The 19,915-nt window shown below is 49.0% G+C and overlaps 1 protein-coding gene across 12 annotated transcripts in view; it reads right to left on the reverse strand.

Annotated features, from left to right (window-relative positions):
* Positions 1–19,915, reverse strand: part of MAP4 (microtubule associated protein 4) — a 137,711-nt gene that overhangs the window by 92,218 nt on the left and 25,578 nt on the right. For all 12 annotated transcript variants that reach the window (XM_083186599.1, XM_083186600.1, XM_083186598.1 and 9 more), the window contains exons 3-4: positions 5,097–5,315; positions 4,021–4,077 (exon numbers count right to left, since the gene is read on the reverse strand). In XM_083186599.1, coding sequence (XP_083042725.1) covers positions 4,021–4,077; positions 5,097–5,307 — 268 coding nt within the window. In that variant the 5' untranslated portion in view covers positions 5,308–5,315. The remainder of the gene's footprint in view (positions 1–4,020; positions 4,078–5,096; positions 5,316–19,915) is intronic.

A 19,915-nucleotide genomic window follows, 5' to 3' on the forward strand; every position in this document is an offset into this window, starting at 1 on the left:
ACAGTGTTGGCACCCCCTGCTCCGCACAGCGCGTCTCCATTGCACCCCTATATACTGCACAGTAACCACGGGGGTCCCGGTGGCAGGTCAGCAGTAATAAGAAGAGAGGAGGAAGGCACTAAATTCTATATCAGTCCTCAGTGAGGGCAGCAGAGGGTCAGACAAGTGTGTACTTTCCACTGTGCTGGGGAAGGAAGGAAACTGCCGCCGCCACCTCTCAGGAAAGCACAGATCATTCACGCTCGTATTGTAGATGGTGAGAACCCGACATACAGTATATGGTGGAGCAGTGACACAGGTCATGAGGTCCACTGTGCGCTTACACGGAGATGGGAGGGTTTCAGCAAGTGAGGAAGAGGAGAAGGAGCACCCTTCGGCAGAGAGGACCTAAAGCAGACAGCCGTGGCTTCTTCTATCCACCAGCGAGCAGCAGGGGAAAGCGGACATTGGAGGTTAGAGAGCTGAGTGAGCAGAGGAAGCAGACTGGTGTCCCAATGACTGAGGAGCAAAGCTCTATGTTTCTAAAGGGAGAAACAAGGAACCGGGGGAGTAAAGAGGGTGGGGAGGTATGAGGAGGAGGAGGAGGAAGAGAAGAGAGGCACAAAGCACAAGGTTAGTAAGACTAGTAGCAGGAAGATTACACTACATACTATATCCCTGCACTACATACACCCTTACACGCGTGTCCCTGCACTACATACACCCTTACACGCGTGTCCCTGCACTACATACTATAGCCCTGCACACAGCCTGCACTACATACACCCTTACACGCGTGTCCCTGCACTACATACTATATCCCTGCACTACATACACCCTTACACGCGTGTCCCTGCACTACATACACCCTTACACGCATGTCCCTGCACTACATACTATAGCCCTGCACTACATACTATAGCCCTGCACTACATACAATAGCCCTGCACACAGTCTGCACTACATACACCCTTACACGCGTGTCCCTGCACTACATACTATATCCCTGCACTACATACTATATCCCTGCACACAGCCTGCACTACATACACCCTTACACGCATGTCCCTGCACTATAGACAGCCTGCACTATATACAGCCTTACACCTATGCTCCTGCACTACATACAGCCTTACACGCATGTCCCTGCCCTTCATACAGCCTTACACGTATGTCCCTGCATACCGCCTGCACTACATCCACCCTTACACCTATGTCCCTGCACTACATACAGCCTTACACGGATGTCCCTGCACTATATACAGCCAGCACTACATACACCCTTACACGTATGTCCCTGCACCACATACAGCCTTACACGTATGTCCCTACATTAGGTCCTAGGTTATCTACCTGTACACCCCCCGTCTCCCAGGGCCGTCTTCGCAGCATAGTAGTCCCTACACACCCATTCACGCGACCCGTTCAGAGTATCAGCACTCTGATTGGTGGATAGCTTCAGCCAAAAGAATGTCAGATGCAGACAGCCACTCACTGTCTGGCTGCAGGAGGAGAATGCTGCACCCTAACTGCACGATGGACCCTAGAATGGCAGCGGCCCTGGAAAGTTACCCAATGAGCTTACATGGTAAGATGGCCCTGTCTTCCCCCAATATCCTGCAGTGCTTCTGATTGGACAGCCTTCTCTTGAACATGCTGATTTAACCAATCGCCCTCAGCACCCCCCATACACTAGCCCCCCCCCCCCCCCCCCCCCCCTCACACTGTTCAGTGTCAGTTATCCCCACAGTACACAGATATTACAGATGTATTATTGAGGCCTCTGGCCGGGACATTCGTGTACAGTAGGAGTGTGACCAATACGCCCCTGGAGAGCCCCTTCTAGGTGAGGGGCAGGGAAAGGGTTGCTCATAATGACCCTGTAGTGACATCACACAGCCAATCACTACGTAACATTTCCCAGAGGCGCAGACATTTATATAGTTTATTTAGAATAATAATTACAGAGGTGACGTCAGTATTTGGACAGACTTGGTCCCTGCAGAAACTTATATGTAATATAATTATAGTAAAACATACGTTATGATACATGAATTGAAGCAGTGATTTCTGGGACTTTTAGTCCAGCCTCTGACCACAAGCTAATGCATAGCCACTTGTACGTGGCCATCCCGCTCTTCCCACAGCGTCTGGGTACTGCCAGCCTGTATACGTGGCCATCCCGCTCTCTCCCCGCAGCGTCTGGGCACTGCCAGCCTGTATACGTGGCCATCCCGCTCTCCCCGCAGCGTCTGGGCACTGCCAGCCTGTATACGTGGCCATCCCATTCTCCCCGCAGCGTCTGGGCACTGCCAACCTGTATACATGGCCATCCCACTCTCCCCGCAGCGTCTGGGTACTGCCAGCCTGTGTACGTGGCCATCCCGCTCTCCCCGCAGCGTCTGGGTACTGCCTGTATACGTGGCCATCCCACTCTCCCTGCAGCGTCTGGGCACTGCCAGCCTGTGTATGTGGCCAGCCCACTATTCCCGCAGCGTCTGGGTACTGCCAGCCTGTGTACGTGGCCAGCCCACTATCCCCGCAGCGTCTGGGTACTGCCAGCCTGTGTACATGGCCAGCCCGCTCTCCCCGCAGCGTCTGGGCACTGCCAGCCTGTGTATGTGGCCATCCCGCTCTCCCCACAGCGTCTGGGCACTGCCAGCCTGTGTACATGGCCAGCCCGCTCTCCCCGCAGCGTCTGGGCACTGCCAGCCTGTGTACGTGGCCAGCCCGCTCTCCCCGCAGCGTCTGGGCACTGCCAGCCTGTGTACATGGCCATCCCACTCTCCCCGCGGCATCTGGGCACTGCCAGCCTGTGTACGTGGCCAGCCCGCTCTCCCCGCAGCGTCTGGGCACTGCCAGCCTGTGTATGTGGCCATCCCGCTCTCCCCGCAGCTTCTGGGTACTGCCAGCCTGTGTACGTGGCCAGCACGCTCTCCCCGCAGCGTCTGGGCACTGCCATAGCCGTCAGCTATTTCTATGTGTCTCATTACTTGATCAGGGATCTCAGGTTACCAACCACCAAGGGAGCAGCACGAGGCTGCAATGAATCAGCGACTCATTACTAGGCTGTCTGCTAATGTGAGTGACTCATGCCGGGTGCATGCATTATTAACCAGGGGGAGCTACCTACAGGACAGCGTGGCATCACCCAGCCTATACATCAGCTACAGCAAGTGTTACCCACCCATCTGTGTACCCCTGTGCCTCTCTGTACTCCCAATAACAGCAGCATAATAGAGGACACATGTATACAATGGTGACTAGACTACAGGGAGATAAACAGGAGACACCACGCACCTGCTGTGCGGCATCAGTGCTGCGGGCACACCCAGGCCAGATACATACGGATTAACTCTGGGCAGACGTCTTCGGGCTACTTACATTGGGTGAGGAATGGGGCGTACGGGCGGCCGGCACTCCCTACAGAAGCAGCGGGTGACCATGAACTACAGAGATCACACGACATTTTACCAAATAATAATGGAAATGAAAGAATGAAAGAGGAAAAAGGAAGATAAAACATGTATTCAAATAAAACAAAAGGACTATTCCAACATTAGGGGACAGATGAGAAACAGAGTTCTGAGAAGAAGCGGTGTAGACACAATTAGACGCTCCTAACTTTCCTGCAAGAATCTGCACCTACACTATATTACCCGGTAATCCCAGGTCATACCGGGACTGCAAATCCCCAAATGTGAGGAAAACCATGTCCGTTACCCCAGAACACGTACCCAGTTTTTACCCCCAAGAGAAAGGACTTTTGTGGAGATAAATGTAACACAAACGAGATGGCGCAAGTTCTGCAAACAAGGGCAGGCGTAATACACATCACTCGGAGATTATACATTACATCGAACGTTCAGATCTCATTACAACATGATCCAATCTATGGAAAATGCGCCAATGTAATGTAAGCACAGAACAACCCCTGTACACACATGTTGTGGGGACCGCGGCGGGGCAGAAGGAGAGTGATCCCTCACACGCCGCCAGGTCGTTACACAGTACTAGTGTGAATGAGCCCCCTCATCGTACCTGTGACCCCGATCTCTGTGTTGTGTTCTCCGTTCTCCAGCACGGACTGGTGAGAAGCTGAAGGATAAGGAATATACAGGTTACTCGTCCAAACCACAACGTTCACACAGAAATCACACAATGAATATAAAACACTGAGAAGTCTTGGAAGCAGATTGTAGGAGTACTGCAATAGACATTAGAACATCATATGAAATCTAAAAGGGGTTCAGTAATTTGGGGGTGTGCTGTGCGTGTCTCCATTACCCATCTCTCTCCGCGCTCAGACAACATCCACATGCAGTGACATTTGCAGAACAGCCCCAGAGGCTAGGTGACATTTCTCCCATGCAGCCACAACATCGGATTATCTGGAACATGCCTATAACTGTCGCATGTACGGCTTTCAGCCACCGCACCGTCTACTTACACTCTGGTCTAGCACACTACAATGCTCACATCCTACCTATATGTCCATACTGGTGGGTGGGCCAATCAGATAGCGGAAGCGCGGACAGAGGAGGCACCCACAGTGTACCCCTGCGCAAGCACCTCCACACCCCATGGGCGCGCTGCAGTCTGCGTCAGGAACCTGGCACCTGCACTGCCAACAGCATACTAGGCTAGTGACCAGTTATACTCAGAACTCCGGGATGAGCCCCTGGCCTCCCCACATGGCACAGAACATACAATACATGGGCCGGCCTAGGGAAAAGGGAAGCGTCCTGTGAACACTGGGTGCCGGCCGGATCAGCCCTGAAATAAGTCTGCATTAGAGGTTTAGATTGGACAGACGGAGAATCACGCGGAATATTAAATGTGTCACCCCCTCTGCATGGGTGCTGGGAGAAGCAGCAATTGAATGGCTCTAATGTGCGCCATCTAGTGGCAGCCGAGGAGGACAGCAATGGCATCCGCTTCATGCTGCGCTCTGTACAGTCACCACAAGCGCATTCCCCCTAGGATGAAGATACTACCCGCACACCCGACATTACCCCTGGGGTGGGAGCGCACCGTGATACAGTAACCTGCGTGTAATGAACACGGAAAAAGGCAGAAGACACGCATGCGGTAATCGCAGGGTGGGGGGGGCTTACATTCAGTCTGGCTCCCTCCACTCAGCCGCTTGCCACCCGGCTCCTTCGTGTCATCGTCCAATAGGGGAACATAGTCCGTTTTGTCACACGTCTCCCCAATGACGTCATCGAAAGCCTCCGCCTCCAGACTGCTGATGAAGTCACGTTTGATCTCCGGCTCAATCTCCGGTGGAGCATCCGTCAGGGCATCCACAAGCTCAAGGTCAGCCATTCCCGGGTCTGTGGAAACAAGGGGAACATAGATCATACATGCGGTACGTGGGCAGTGCCACAGACGGTACCAAGGCCTACAGAGTTATCGCCAAGGCCGATAGTACAGAGTTTAATAATAGGTTCATTCTAAAAGGTCACAGACAAATCTGTTCACGTTATCAGACCGATGAATTCTACTGGTCATTATAATCATCGCAAGTTATATTCTACTGGTCATTATAATCATCGCAAGTTATATTCTACTGGTCATTATAATCATCGCAAGTTATATTCTACTGGTCATTATAATCATCGCAAGTTATATTCTACTGGTCATTATAATCATCGCAAGTTATATTCTACTGGTCGTTATAATCATCGCAAGTTATATTCTACTGGTCATTATAATCATCGCAAGTTATATTCTACTGGTCATTATAATCATCGCAAGTTATATTCTACTGGTCATTATAATCATCGCAAGTTATATTCTACTGGTCATTATAATCATCGCAAGTTATATCGCTTATAGGGCCAAGTTCCTCCAGGCCCAGCCGAGAAGTAACCAGCGCCATGTAAGTAGGTAGGAAGCGGTATACCAGAGTCAGAGGCTCACGTTACCTCCTGGAACCCACACTGGGTCATATACCAACATACAAAGCCCACACAGCAAACATCCACAGCTAAGGAAAAGTCACTTTACATTAATGAATGTAGCAGAAATGTTATTTCCCAGCAGAATGTACATGTGATGAAAGGCCTAAAAGCTGGGACTAATCAGAACATTAAATGTACAGAAAATCCCCCCCCCCCCCTCTATCCCCCACACCCCCCACCCTCTATCCTCCACACCGATTAAGCAGAGCTAACAAATACAGAACTAAATCCAAATTGTGCTGCAGCTGCCATAAATACCCTTTCACAGATCTAACCCTCCCCGGCTGGCCGCGCCGCACTAATCCAACATCGCCAAAATGCTGAACTCCTCTGGATTTAAGATTAAAAACCAGGGGGGGGGGATGTGGTGTGACGGGAGAGCAAAGCATGCTATAAAGGCCAGCAGTGACAGCACAGGATATAAAGGCCAGCAGTGACCGGTTATACGTATATAGCACACACACTATACCCAGCAGTGACAGCACAGGATATAAAGGCCAGCAGTGACCGGTTATACGTATATAGCACACACACTATACCCAGCAGTGACAGCACAGGATATAAAGGCCAGCAGTGACCGGTTATACGTATACAGCACACACACTATACCCAGCAGTGACAGCACAGGGTAGAAAGGCCAGCAGTGACAGCACAGGGTAGAAAGGCCAGCATTGACAGCACAGGGTAGAAAGGCCAGCAGTGACAGCACAGGGTAGAAAGGCCAGCATTGACAGCACAGGATAGAAAGGCCAGCATTGACAGCACAGGGTAGAAAGGCCAGCATTGACAGCACAGGGTAGAAAGGCCAGCATTGACAGCACAGGGTAGAAAGGCCAGCAGTGACAGCACAGGATAGAAAGGCCAGCAGTGACAGCACAGGATAGAAAGGCCAGCAGTGACTGGTTATACGTATACAGCACGCACACTATACCCAGCAGTGATATAACCGGTTATATGTATACAGCGCACACTATACCCAGCAGTGACAGCACAGGATATAAAGGCCAGCAGTGACCGGTTATATGTACACAGCACACACACTATAACCAGCAGTGACAGCACAGGATATAAAGGCCAGCAGTGACCGGTTATATGTATACAGCGCACACTATACCCAGCAGTGACAGCACAGGATATAAAGGCCAGCAGTGACCGGTTATATGTATACAGCACACACTATACCCAGCAGTGACAGCACAGGATATAAAGGCCAGCAGTGACCGGTTATATGTATACAGCACACACACTATACCCAGCAGTGACAGCACAGGATATAAAGGCCAGCAGTGACCGGTTATATGTATACAGCACACACACTATAACCAGCAGTGACAGCACAGGATATAAAGGCCAGCAGTGACCGGTTATATGTACACAGCACACACACACACACACACACTATACCCAGCAGTGACAGCACAGGATATAAAGGCCAGCAGTGACCGGTTATATGTACACAGCACACACACACAAACACACACTATACCCAGCAGTGACAGCACAGGATATAAAGGCCAGCAGTGACCAGTTATATGTATACAGCACACACACACACACACACACACACACTATACCCAGCAGTGACAGCACAGGATATAAAGGCCAGCAGTGACCGGTTATATGTATACAGCACACACACTATAACCAGCAGTGACAACACAGGATATAAAGGCCAGCAGTGACCGGTTATATGTATACAGCACACACACTATAACCAGCAGTGACAACACAGGATATAAAGGCCAGCAGTGACCGGTTATATGTATACAGCACACACACTATAACCAGCAGTGACAGCACAGGATATAAAGGCCAGCAGTGACCGGTTATATGTACACAGCACACACACACACACACACACACACACACACACACACACTATACCCAGCAGTGACAGCACAGGATATAAAGGCCAGCAGTGACCGGTTAAATGTACACAGCACACAAACTATACCCAGCAGTGACAGCACAGGATATAAAGGCCAGCAGTGACCAGTTATATGTACACAGCACACACACTATACCCAGCAGTGACAGCACAGGATATAAAGGCCAGCAGTGACCGGTTATATGTACACAGCACACACACACAAACAAACACACACTATACCCATCAGTGACAGCACAGGATATAAAGGCCAGCAGTGACCAGACCAGTTATATGTATACAGCACACACACACACACACACACACACACTATACCCAGCAGTGACAGCACAGTATATAAAGGCCAGCAGTGACCAGTTATATGTATACAGCACACACACACTATACCCAGCAGTGACAGCACAGGATATAAAGGCCAGCAGTGACCAGTTATATGTATACAGCACACACACACACACACACACACACACACACACACACTATACCCAGCAGTGACAGCACAGGATATAAAGGCCAGCAGTGACCGGTTATATGTATACAGCACACACACTATAACCAGCAGTGACAACACAGGATATAAAGGCCAGCAGTGACCGGTTATATGTATACAGCACACACACTATAACCAGCAGTGACAACACAGGATATAAAGGCCAGCAGTGACCGGTTATATGTATACAGCACACACACTATAACCAGCAGTGACAGCACAGGATATAAAGGCCAGCAGTGACCGGTTATATGTACACAGCACACACACACACACACACACACACTATACCCAGCAGTGACAGCACAGGATATAAAGGCCAGCAGTGACCGGTTAAATGTACACAGCACACAAACTATACCCATCAGTGACAGCAAAGGATATAAAGGCCAGCAGTGACCAGTTATATGTATACAGCACACACACTATACCCAGCAGTGACAGCACAGGATATAAAGGCCAGCAGTGACCAGTTATATGTACACAGCACACACACTATACCCAGCAGTGACAGCACAGGATATAAAGGCCAGCAGTGACCGGTTATATGTACACAGCACACACACACAAACAAACAAACACACACTATACCCATCAGTGACAGCACAGGATATAAAGGCCAGCAGTGACCAGACCAGTTATATGTATACAGCACACACACACACACACACACACACACACACACACACACTATACCCAGCAGTGACAGCACAGTATATAAAGGCCAGCAGTGACCAGTTATATGTATACAGCACACACACACTATACCCAGCAGTGACAGCACAGGATATAAAGGCCAGCAGTGACCGGTTATATGTACACAGCACACACACACACACACACACACACACACTATACCCATCAGTGACAGCAAAGGATATAAAGGCCAGCAGTGACCAGTTATATGTATACAGCACACACACACACACACACACTATACCCAGCAGTGACAGCACAGTATATAAAGGCCAGCAGTGACCAGTTATATGTATACAGCACACACACACTATACCCAGCAGTGACAGCACAGGATATAAAGGCCAGCAGTGACCGGTTATATGTACACAGCACACACACACACACACACACACACTATACTCAGCAGTGACAGCACAGGATATAAAGGCCAGCAGTGACCAGTTATATGTACACAGCACACACACTATACCCAGCAGTGACAGCACAGGATATAAAGGCCAGCAGTGACCGGTTATATGTATACAGCACACACACACACACACACACACACACACTATACCCAGCAGTGACAGCACAGGATATAAAGGCCAGCAGTGACCGGTTATATGTATACAGCACACACACTATAACCAGCAGTGACAACACAGGATATAAAGGCCAGCAGTGACCGGTTATATGTATACAGCACACACACTATAACCAGCAGTGACAACACAGGATATAAAGGCCAGCAGTGACCGGTTATATGTATACAGCACACACACTATAACCAGCAGTGACAGCACAGGATATAAAGGCCAGCAGTGACCGGTTATATGTACACAGCACACACACACACACACACACATACACTATACCCAGCAGTGACAGCACAGGATATAAAGGCCAGCAGTGACCGGTTAAATGTACACAGCACACAAACTATACCCATCAGTGACAGCAAAGGATATAAAGGCCAGCAGTGACCAGTTATATGTATACAGCACACACACTATACCCAGCAGTGACAGCACAGGATATAAAGGCCAGCAGTGACCAGTTATATGTACACAGCACACACACTATACCCAGCAGTGACAGCACAGGATATAAAGGCCAGCAGTGACCGGTTATATGTACACAGCACACACACACACAAACAAACACACACTATACCCATCAGTGACAGCACAGGATATAAAGGCCAGCAGTGACCAGACCAGTTATATGTATACAGCACACACACACACACACACACACACACACACACACACACACTATACCCAGCAGTGACAGCACAGTATATAAAGGCCAGCAGTGACCAGTTATATGTATACAGCACACACACACTATACCCAGCAGTGACAGCACAGGATATAAAGGCCAGCAGTGACCGGTTATATGTACACAGCACACACACACACACACACACACACACACACTATACCCATCAGTGACAGCAAAGGATATAAAGGCCAGCAGTGACCAGTTATATGTATACAGCACACACACACACACACACACACACACACTATACCCAGCAGTGACAGCACAGTATATAAAGGCCAGCAGTGACCAGTTATATGTATACAGCACACACACACTATACCCAGCAGTGACAGCACAGGATATAAAGGCCAGCAGTGACCGGTTATATGTACACAGCACACACACACACACACACACACACACACTATACTCAGCAGTGACAGCACAGGATATAAAGGCCAGCAGTGACCAGTTATATGTATACAGCACACACACACACACTATACCCAGCAGTGATAGCGCAGGATATAAATGCCAGCAGTGACCGGTTATACGTATACAGCACACACACACACACTATACCCAGCAGTGACAGCAAAGGATAGAAAGGCCAGCAGTGACCGGTTATATGTATACAGCACACACTATACCCAGCAGTGATAGCACAGGATATAAATGCAATCAGAATCAGCAATTGAATAACACTGCACAACCTCTCGTTACAGGAAACCAGGGGTGTGATAAACAATTGAATCCACCCCCATTCAGTTGCATTTTGATGCCTTGTATGTTTAGCAACACATGACATGAACCATCCAGAAGTGAGCACTAGGGGTGCACTACCGCACCGGCCCAAATCTGTTTCCTTCATATGGTTCTCGTAATAAGGCATTATTGGATTTGGTATTAAAACAACATAGATCTAGTTTCAAACACAAAAGTATTTGAACATCTAGGGAACAGTGACCACAATATGGTTTCACTGGAAATCAACTTCAGTAATTTACATTATAAAGGATCTGCAAAAATACTAAACTTCAGAAAAGCAAACTTCGAATTATTCAGAGAAGCCCTAAGAAGAACTGTGTGGGAAACGGTTTTTGAGGGGGAAAATGCTGAGGAAATGTGGGATACTCTAAAAAATGTACTCGAATCATTAACTATTAAATACATTCCTAAAGTAAAGAAGGGTAAATTCAATAAAAAAAAGCCACCATGGTTGGACAAAAAAAGTTAGGTCAGCAATCAACAATAAAACAAGAGCATTTAAATTCTATACATATAACTTAAATGAGGAGGCATTCACCAATTACAAAGAATCAAACAAAATTTGCAAAGGGGCAATCAAAGTAGCTAAAGGGGATTATTAAGAGCGCATAGCCACTGAAGGCAAAACTAACCCCAAGAAGTTTTTCAGGTACTTATGTATTAGCAGGGTGCCCGGCTAGGCTACGCTGACAACGTAGCTTAGGCTACGTTGTCAGCGTAGCCTAGCCGGGCGCCCTGCTAATATGTGCGGACTTACTGAGGTCGGGCAGCGGGGCTTCACCAGCGTGGTCAGCGGGATGAAGGGCGGGCGGAGATACAGCCAACAGGGGGGAGACGCGTCCTCCGGCTGCAGCAATGGACGTCACTCAGAGTACTGCCACTGTGGGGGAGTATCACATGGTTTCCCTGCTCCCCCAGCGGCACTACGCTAATTGCGTACATTGCTGCCGCTGGGGACAGTCATGGAGGACACCAGTGCGTGGAGCCGAGTGCCGGAGGAGGTGAACGCTGCCGCCGTGGACATCGTTCAGGGTAAGTATAATGCACTGTACACACACACCCACTTACACAATCATATCCCCACTATCTGCGTCATACCCCAGTGTCCACGTGGGCTTTTAGTTAATTTAATAAAGTGTGGCGAGCGCCGCGGATACGTAGCCTAGCCTACCGTGAGGGGACGCAGATACGTAGCCTATTTTCTCTACCGAGAAGATAATATTGAGGCTCAGCAAAACCAGAACAAATAAAATCACCTGGGCCAGATGAGATTCATCCTAGGGTACTAATGGCATTAAGGGAGGAATTTGCTTCCCCTCTACATTATAACTTTAATAATTCACTATCAGGAAAGGTACCAAAAGACTGGAGAATACCAGAGGTAGTGCCATTATTCAAAAAAGGAAAAAAAGGAAGATCCCGCTAATTACAGACCTGTTAGTTTAATATCAATAGTGGGTAAACTATTTGAAGGATTTTTAAGAGATGGGATCCAGGAATATTTAGACCTTCATAGTTTACTCAGTAATAACCAGCATGCGTTCGTGTAAAATCGTTCATGCCAAACTAATCTACTAGGTTTCTATGAAGAGGTTAGCAAAAACCTTGATAATGGAAACGCTGTAGATGTGATTTTCCTAGATTTTGCTAAAGCCTTCGACACAGTACCACACAAGAGGTTGAGAAATAAAATGGAGGACATGGGATTAGGGGCAAATATCTGTAGATGGGTAGGGAACTGGCTGTGTAATAGAGAACAAAGAGTGGTTGTGAACAGTGTCGTATCTAATATGATACCAGTACTAAGTGGAGTGCCACAGGGTTCAGTTCTAGGGCCCATTTTGTTTAACGATATTGGGATAGGGTTACTCAGCAATGTATCCATCTTTGCGGACGATACAAAACTGAGCAGAGTTATTAAATCATCAGAAGATGTCACCACGCTTCAAAATGATCTTGACAATCTAGATGAGTGGGCAAAAAAGTGGAAGATGAGGTTCAATATGGACAAATGCAAGGTCATGCACATTGGGAGACATAACTAGTGTGCTAGTTATAACCTAAGCGGGGAGGAATTGGGTAATTCAGTACTCGAAAAGGATCTAGGAGTCCAAATAGACAACAAACTAGGGTGTAGTGCTCAATGTAATATAGCAACAAAAAATGCCAACAGGATACTTGCATGTATTAAAAGGGGCATGGAAACTAGGGACTCAAAAGTAATTATGCCACCGTACAAAGCATTGGTTAGATCGCACCTCGAATAGAGTACAATTCTGGCCCCCGCACTAGAAAAAGGACATCATAGAATTAGAAAAAAATCAAAAGAAGAGCAACAAAATCAAAAGAAGAACAACAAAGCTTATTAGGGGAATGGAGACTTTAAGCTACAAGGAGAGATTAAGCAAGCTGGGACTATTTACTTTAGAGAAGAGACTATTAAGGGGGGACATGTTTAATATGTACAAGTATATCAAGGGCCAATATAAGGAACTGTCACACACCCTATTTTCCGCTAGAAAGGAATCTAGGACGTGAGGGCACGAGCTTAGATTAGAAGAATCAAAAGGTTTTGTTCATCTAGAAAAGTGGTCAGGGAACTCGGTCCTCATTACACCACACAGAGCATGTTTTGCTGGTAACCCAGCAGGCGCACAGGTGTACTAATTACTCAGACATATTTTATAAGGTCCGCAGGTGGAGTTAATTATTTCACTTGTGATTCTGTGAGGAGACCTGCAAAACATGCACTGCGTGGGGTAATGAGGACCGAGTTCCCTGACCACTGATCTAGAAGAAAAAATATATATTTACAGTCAGAGCAGTCAAACTTTGGAACTCTCTTCCTGGAGAAGTGGTGTCGGCAGACACTATAAATAAGTTTAAAATAAGGTTGGATAAACATTTATTGGTTAAAAACATCCACGGCTATGAATAAGTAACATAAACGGTCTTTAAAATATCGGAACATACTATACAAGGGATAAGCTACTATAAACATAGGTTGAGTCTTTATTCAGCCTCACCTACTATGTAACTATGTTAACGCCGTGGGCAGCCACAGAACAGGAGTCCCACTGGTGCAGCCATCAGACTGTGGCCTAGCTGGCTGCATTTACATCCTCCACCTGCATGCATATGTATGGGAGCACCAGCTCTATACATTGTGTACTTCTCAGGAGGTATAAAGTTTCCCGGTCACTGGTAACAGAGTCTACAGGTGAAGGCCATATACCACTGTGTCTTATAGAGGCAATGACGTCTGAAGTACACGGATAAGGTGGGTGCAGTGCTCTGGGACAATGTCCGACATGGGCCACTATGGAGCCCATGGACCTGGGGCCCCAGGCAGAATCCTATAGAAGCGCTTGGGCCGGAGACCCCGGCACACGTGGATAATGGCGGAGGAGTTAATCCTCTGTGCTGTGACACCATTTTGGACAAGGGGCACTTGGCGCCAAATTCATAAAACGTTTTATTCACATTGTGTATGGGCGCCGTGTCCCCGGTCTCTTTCCGGCAACACTGGCGCTGTCCAGCTGTAACCCCCCCATCCACCAGTGGAGAGGAAACAAGACGTGGTAGAGTGGTGTGCTGCTACAGAAGCCGCTGCTACACGGCGGTGCACTGGGAACTGCCGCTGCCAAGAGTCTGGGCACCGCAGGTTGGAAGTCTGCTCCCCAGCGCAGCCAGTCCAGTGTTAAGGAGCCCCAGCTGGGCAAAATGGGTTAAATAAAGATATTTTAAATATATTAATATATGTTTAGCACTGAGCTGGGACTGAAGGCCTGCAGCTGCAGTGTTGTGAGTTGTAGCCTGCTGCTGGGCACAAGGCACAGATTATATGTATTCATGAAATATATGTTTAGCACTGAGCTGGGACTGCGCCATATATTGTGTATATTGTATTGAGGAATGCATTCTAAACTTAAAAAGAAATTCCTCCTTCCTCCAGAAATGTACAGTCTTTGTGCCGAGGAAATAAGAGGCTAAACAGCCTTCTCCTGGCAGAATGTCTGTCAGTTGCCATTGCACAGCAGGTAGCAGGCTTTGTGTCTGTAGTTTCTGTGTTAAGGTGTTAGTAAGAAACTTGTGTATGTGATTTGTCACTGAATCCATGTCATCCTGTGTGCGAGGTGTTGGTAATGCACAGACATTTGAGCGACTTTGAGCTGAAGGTTTGAGCGGCTTTCAGCTCAAAGCCGCCCAGTGTGTATGCCCAGGGATGAGCGCTGCTGCGCGATCCCGCAACATCGCTGGGAAAGCCGCTCATCTGCTGGTTATACCAGCAGATGAGCGGCTTTCAGGACGGCTTTGCATAGTGCTGCGCTATGCAACGCCGTCCTCCCCCCATCCGTCAGGGGAAAGCCGCTCAGTGTGCATGGACCTTTAATGTAAACATGTCCATCAGATAATCAAATGATCTCCACCGTTCCTGGAAGTTATATATTCTAAGGAAATTGGACTCATCCTTTTTAGAATGTCAACTTGATTCGTTATGCACTGGAAGTAAGAGGTCTGATTGATATGCAAATCCTAAAGGTATAGGGGGAGGATCTGACCATGCCAGTGTGATTTCTGTCTGTGAGCCCTGGTATTTGTACTTCTGCCTGATCTGAAAGCTGTAACATCTGTATGCTGTACCTCCTAGTGATAGGAGAGGGCTCTTCTAAGAGCTTATATTTGAGCAAATAAACCATCTATTGCCCAAGACGACTGCTTTCATCTTGCGACCAACAGAATTACCGCCATAATTCCATTCTGGGTATAGCATCCAGCGTCCTCCGAAGTTCCGCTCTGCCAGCTACCAAAGCAGAGGTCTGGTCCGTGACCAGTGGGGAACCAACCGACGCCAGCCGGGGGTGTGTCAGCAGCAGGTCGACGCACACACTCCAGCAGGTAGTACTCAGGTGCCAGCATTTGGGCCGGAGTCAGTATCCGCGGTAGGAGGAGTCTGGTGGTGGCAGCGAAATCCCCGCCCACTGCGTAGTGGGCAGAGTCAGTAACAGGCGGTTACTGACGGTAATAGGGAATCCCCTATTGGCCAGGTCCCGTGAGACCAGGAACCGCTATCTGTGGACCCGGAGGGTGTAGCCAGAGCGTAAGGGCAGGTGTCCGGTCACAGCACTCTTGATTCTATTCATCATGTCTTTGGTTAATGTGTCAGTAAGGTTGTTGTGGTGGTGGTGCTGTGTATGGTTCATGTGTCAGTAAGGTTGTTGTGGTGGTGCTGTGTATGTCAATGATGAGCTCTAACAGGGAAGAAAGTTTGTAGAGTTTGGTTACCTCCCGTGTCCCCCTGTGCCACACAGAACAGAGTACCAGCCTTCCTGCGCTTTACCTCCTGCGTCCCCCTGTACCACACAGAGCAGAGTACCAGCCTTCCTGCGCTTCACCTCCTGTGTCCCCCTGTACCACACAGAGCAGAGTACTATCCTTCCTGCGCTTCACCTCCTGTGTCCCCTTGTACCACAGAGCACAGTACCAGCCTTCCTGTGCTTTACCTCCCGTGTCCCCCTGTACCACAGAGCACAGTACCAGCCTTCCTGCACTTTCTCTCGTGTCCCCCAGTACCACACAGGGCAGAGTACCAGCCTTCCTGCGCTTTACCTCTTGTGTCCCCCTGTGCCACACAGAGCACAGTACCAGCCTTCCTGCGCTTTACCTCCCGTGTCCCCCAGTACCACACAGAGCAGAGTACCAGCCTTCCTGCGCTTTACCTCCCGTGTCCCCCAGTACCACACAGGGCAGAGTACCAGCCTTCCTGCGCTTTACCTCCCATGTCCCCCAGTACCACACAGAGCACAGTACCAGCCTTCCTGCACTTCACCTCCCGTGTCCCCCTGTACCACAGAGCACAGTACCAGCCTTCCTGCACTTTGCCCTGTGTGGTACTGGGGGACACGGGAGAGATTACCAGCCTTCCTGTGATTTACCTCCCGTGTCCCCCAGTACCACACAGGGCAGAGTACCAGCCTTCCTGCGCTTTACCTCCTGCGTCCCCCTGTACCACACAGAGCAGAGTACCAGCCTTCCTGCGCTTCACCTCCTGTGTCCCCTTGTACCACAGAGCACAGTACCAGCCTTCCTGTGCTTTACCTCCCGTGTCCCCCTGTACCACAGAGCACAGTACCAGCCTTCCTGCACTTTCTCTCGTGTCCCCCAGTACCACACAGGGCAGAGTACCAGCCTTCCTGCGCTTTACCTCCCGTGTCCCCCAGTACCACACAGGGCAGAGTACCAGCCTTCCTGCGCTTTACCTCCCGTGTCCCCCAGTACCACACAGAGCACAGTACCAGCCTTCCTGCGCTTTACCTCCCGTGTCCCCCAGTACCACACAGAGCAGAGTACCAGCCTTCCTGCGCTTTACCTCCCATGTCCCCCAGTACCACACAGAGCACAGTACCAGCCTTCCTGCACTTCACCTCCCGTGTCCCCCTGTACCACAGAGCACAGTACCAGCCTTCCTGCACTTTGCCCTGTGTGGTACTGGGGGACACGGGAGAGATTACCAGCCTTCCTGTGATTTACCTCCCGTGTCCCCCAGTACCACACAGGGCAGAGTACCAGCCTTCCTGCGCTTTACCTCTTGTGTCCCCCTGTGCCACACAGAGCACAGTACCAGCCTTCCTGCGCTTTACCTCCTGTGTCCCCTAGTACCACACAGGGCAGAGTACCAGCCTTCCTGTGCTTTACCTCCTGTGTCCCCCAGTACCACACAGGGCAGAGTACCAGCCTTCCTGTGATTTACCTCCCGTGTCCCCCAGTACCACACAGGGCAGAGTACCAGCCATCCTGTGATTTACCTCCCGTGTTCCCCAGTACCACACAGGGCAGAGTACCAGCCTTCCTGTGATTTACCTCCCGTGTCCCCCTGTGCCACACAGAAACACTGCAAAATAACTTGCCATTAAGCTCCTTACAGGGGATTACGGGAGAAGCGTTTAAGATGAGCGGCTAAAGGAACGTGGATATACAGCAGGATCACAGCAGCCGGCGCACTAGCACAATGGCGCAGTAATGACTATACCCAGCATCACTAACGTTCCTGCTGACATTCAAAATCTCTAATGGGGTTTATTCCAATAGTCAATACAAAGTATATGGTCAGAGGTAGCCTATGTGGTTTCTGTTTATCACACCCTAACACAGCCCGGGCTACTGGGGACCATCTCCACCAACGTTGTGGGGTGACCGACCGTAGCCCTGAATACCCTAGAAGTGCCCCATTCAGCACACTGGCAGACCTAGCACTGGTACTAGGAGGGGAGAAGGGTGGCGCTCACACACCACCAGGGCTGGAGGCTATGGACTCCGTGTGCCAAGCCGGAAACATTTCTGCGTCATCTAGGAAAGTAAGAGTCACAATGACTGCCCGCGTGTGTGATGTAACAATGGGACAATTATTGCACACATCTATTCATCGGGGGAAAAGACTACTGTCCCTTCACGACCCGCGCTGCGTTCTCTGGTCCGTACAGTGGTTACTGGAGTGTGTAGCACTACCATCCCTCTTTAACCATATGTTACCAGTCTGACATTACTATAGAGGGAGGCTTGAGACACTAGCCACACAGCCAAGATGGCCGCCACAGCATAGCTCTCTGTTCTGCAGTGCTTTCATTTCAGGATAAAATAATCTTCATAAATATATTTGAACCCATGAAGCAATCTCTGGGTCACAGACACATGGGGCGTAATCGCCCCCCGCTATATTCTGTGAGCACAGAGGATGTAACCTCTGGACCTGCCGGAACCATTTGGTTTGCTGTGGAGCGCTCAGCATTTCATTGAGCCAAAATACTTTCCAGCTTTCACTAAAACCCCAGTTTGCAAACCACCACTCTGTCCCCTGGTGGATCTGCGGTTGGGGGTCAGCATCTACAAGCTCCGTCCGCTACCAAGTACAGCAATTGTTTATTTATATACATTTCATTTAACAATTACCAACAACATTAAGTCTTTTTTGTACTGGAAAAAGTCCACTGTATGAAAACTATACATCTTACATACAATGACCTGGTCCACAGAACCGGACGCAGGCTTACATATGCTACAGACCCATCAGTAGTGTCTGTGTGTGTATATAGCCGGGAAATTACAGACACCATAGAATAAATGCATCCACTGTAATTAACGCTGGGCCCCTGGGTGCATATGGAGCTATATATACACATACACATAGCAGGTGGTCTGGTGTAATCCCCATGTGAATAGGCCCCGCAGCTGTGTTATACTATTGCAGGATACACGTGTCACACAGTCTGGCTATATTTGCTGCAGCACTGTGGGAATCCTCCACTAGGTGGCAGCAGAGATCAGCAGCCTCATGCACTTCAGCACAGAATGGGCCATAGCACTGAATAATCAGGAAACAGGGCGAGAGTAGTATAGCACCCATTGTACAGCAGCTTCCTCCGCTCTCCAAACTACAACAATAACTGCGACAAAGTGCAATACAGGAGGAGGAAAGGACTCCGCACCTGTATCATTTATCCGCTATTTCCTGCGCCATAATAAGCAGCAAGGGGCAGACAGAATGCACGGGGCAGTCACACAATGGGCGGTGATACAGAATAACTGAGAGATGGTCATGCACAGTACAGAGGCTGCGACGGTCATGTAGCGCTCACACAATAGGAAAACCTCATTAATCGGTTAGGGGGCAGCACTGCACAGGAGGTGGGACATAACAGGTGAATCACTGGTACAATCTGGCATCAGAGTTTTTTGTTGTTGTTGTTGTTTCTTTTAAAAAGGAATTTAGTTGATGGGCCCGTTTCAACTTCCAGGTTTGTTGGGTGGAACATTAGAACCGTATAACCAATTTGGGGGGGGGGGGATGAAATTGCTACTTAGGCGGTGGCTACAAATAAC

Source organism: Crinia signifera, chromosome 5 (genome assembly GCF_055691185.1).
Source record: "Crinia signifera chromosome 5, ASM5569118v1, whole genome shotgun sequence".
Lineage (NCBI taxonomy): Eukaryota > Metazoa > Chordata > Amphibia > Anura > Myobatrachidae > Crinia > Crinia signifera.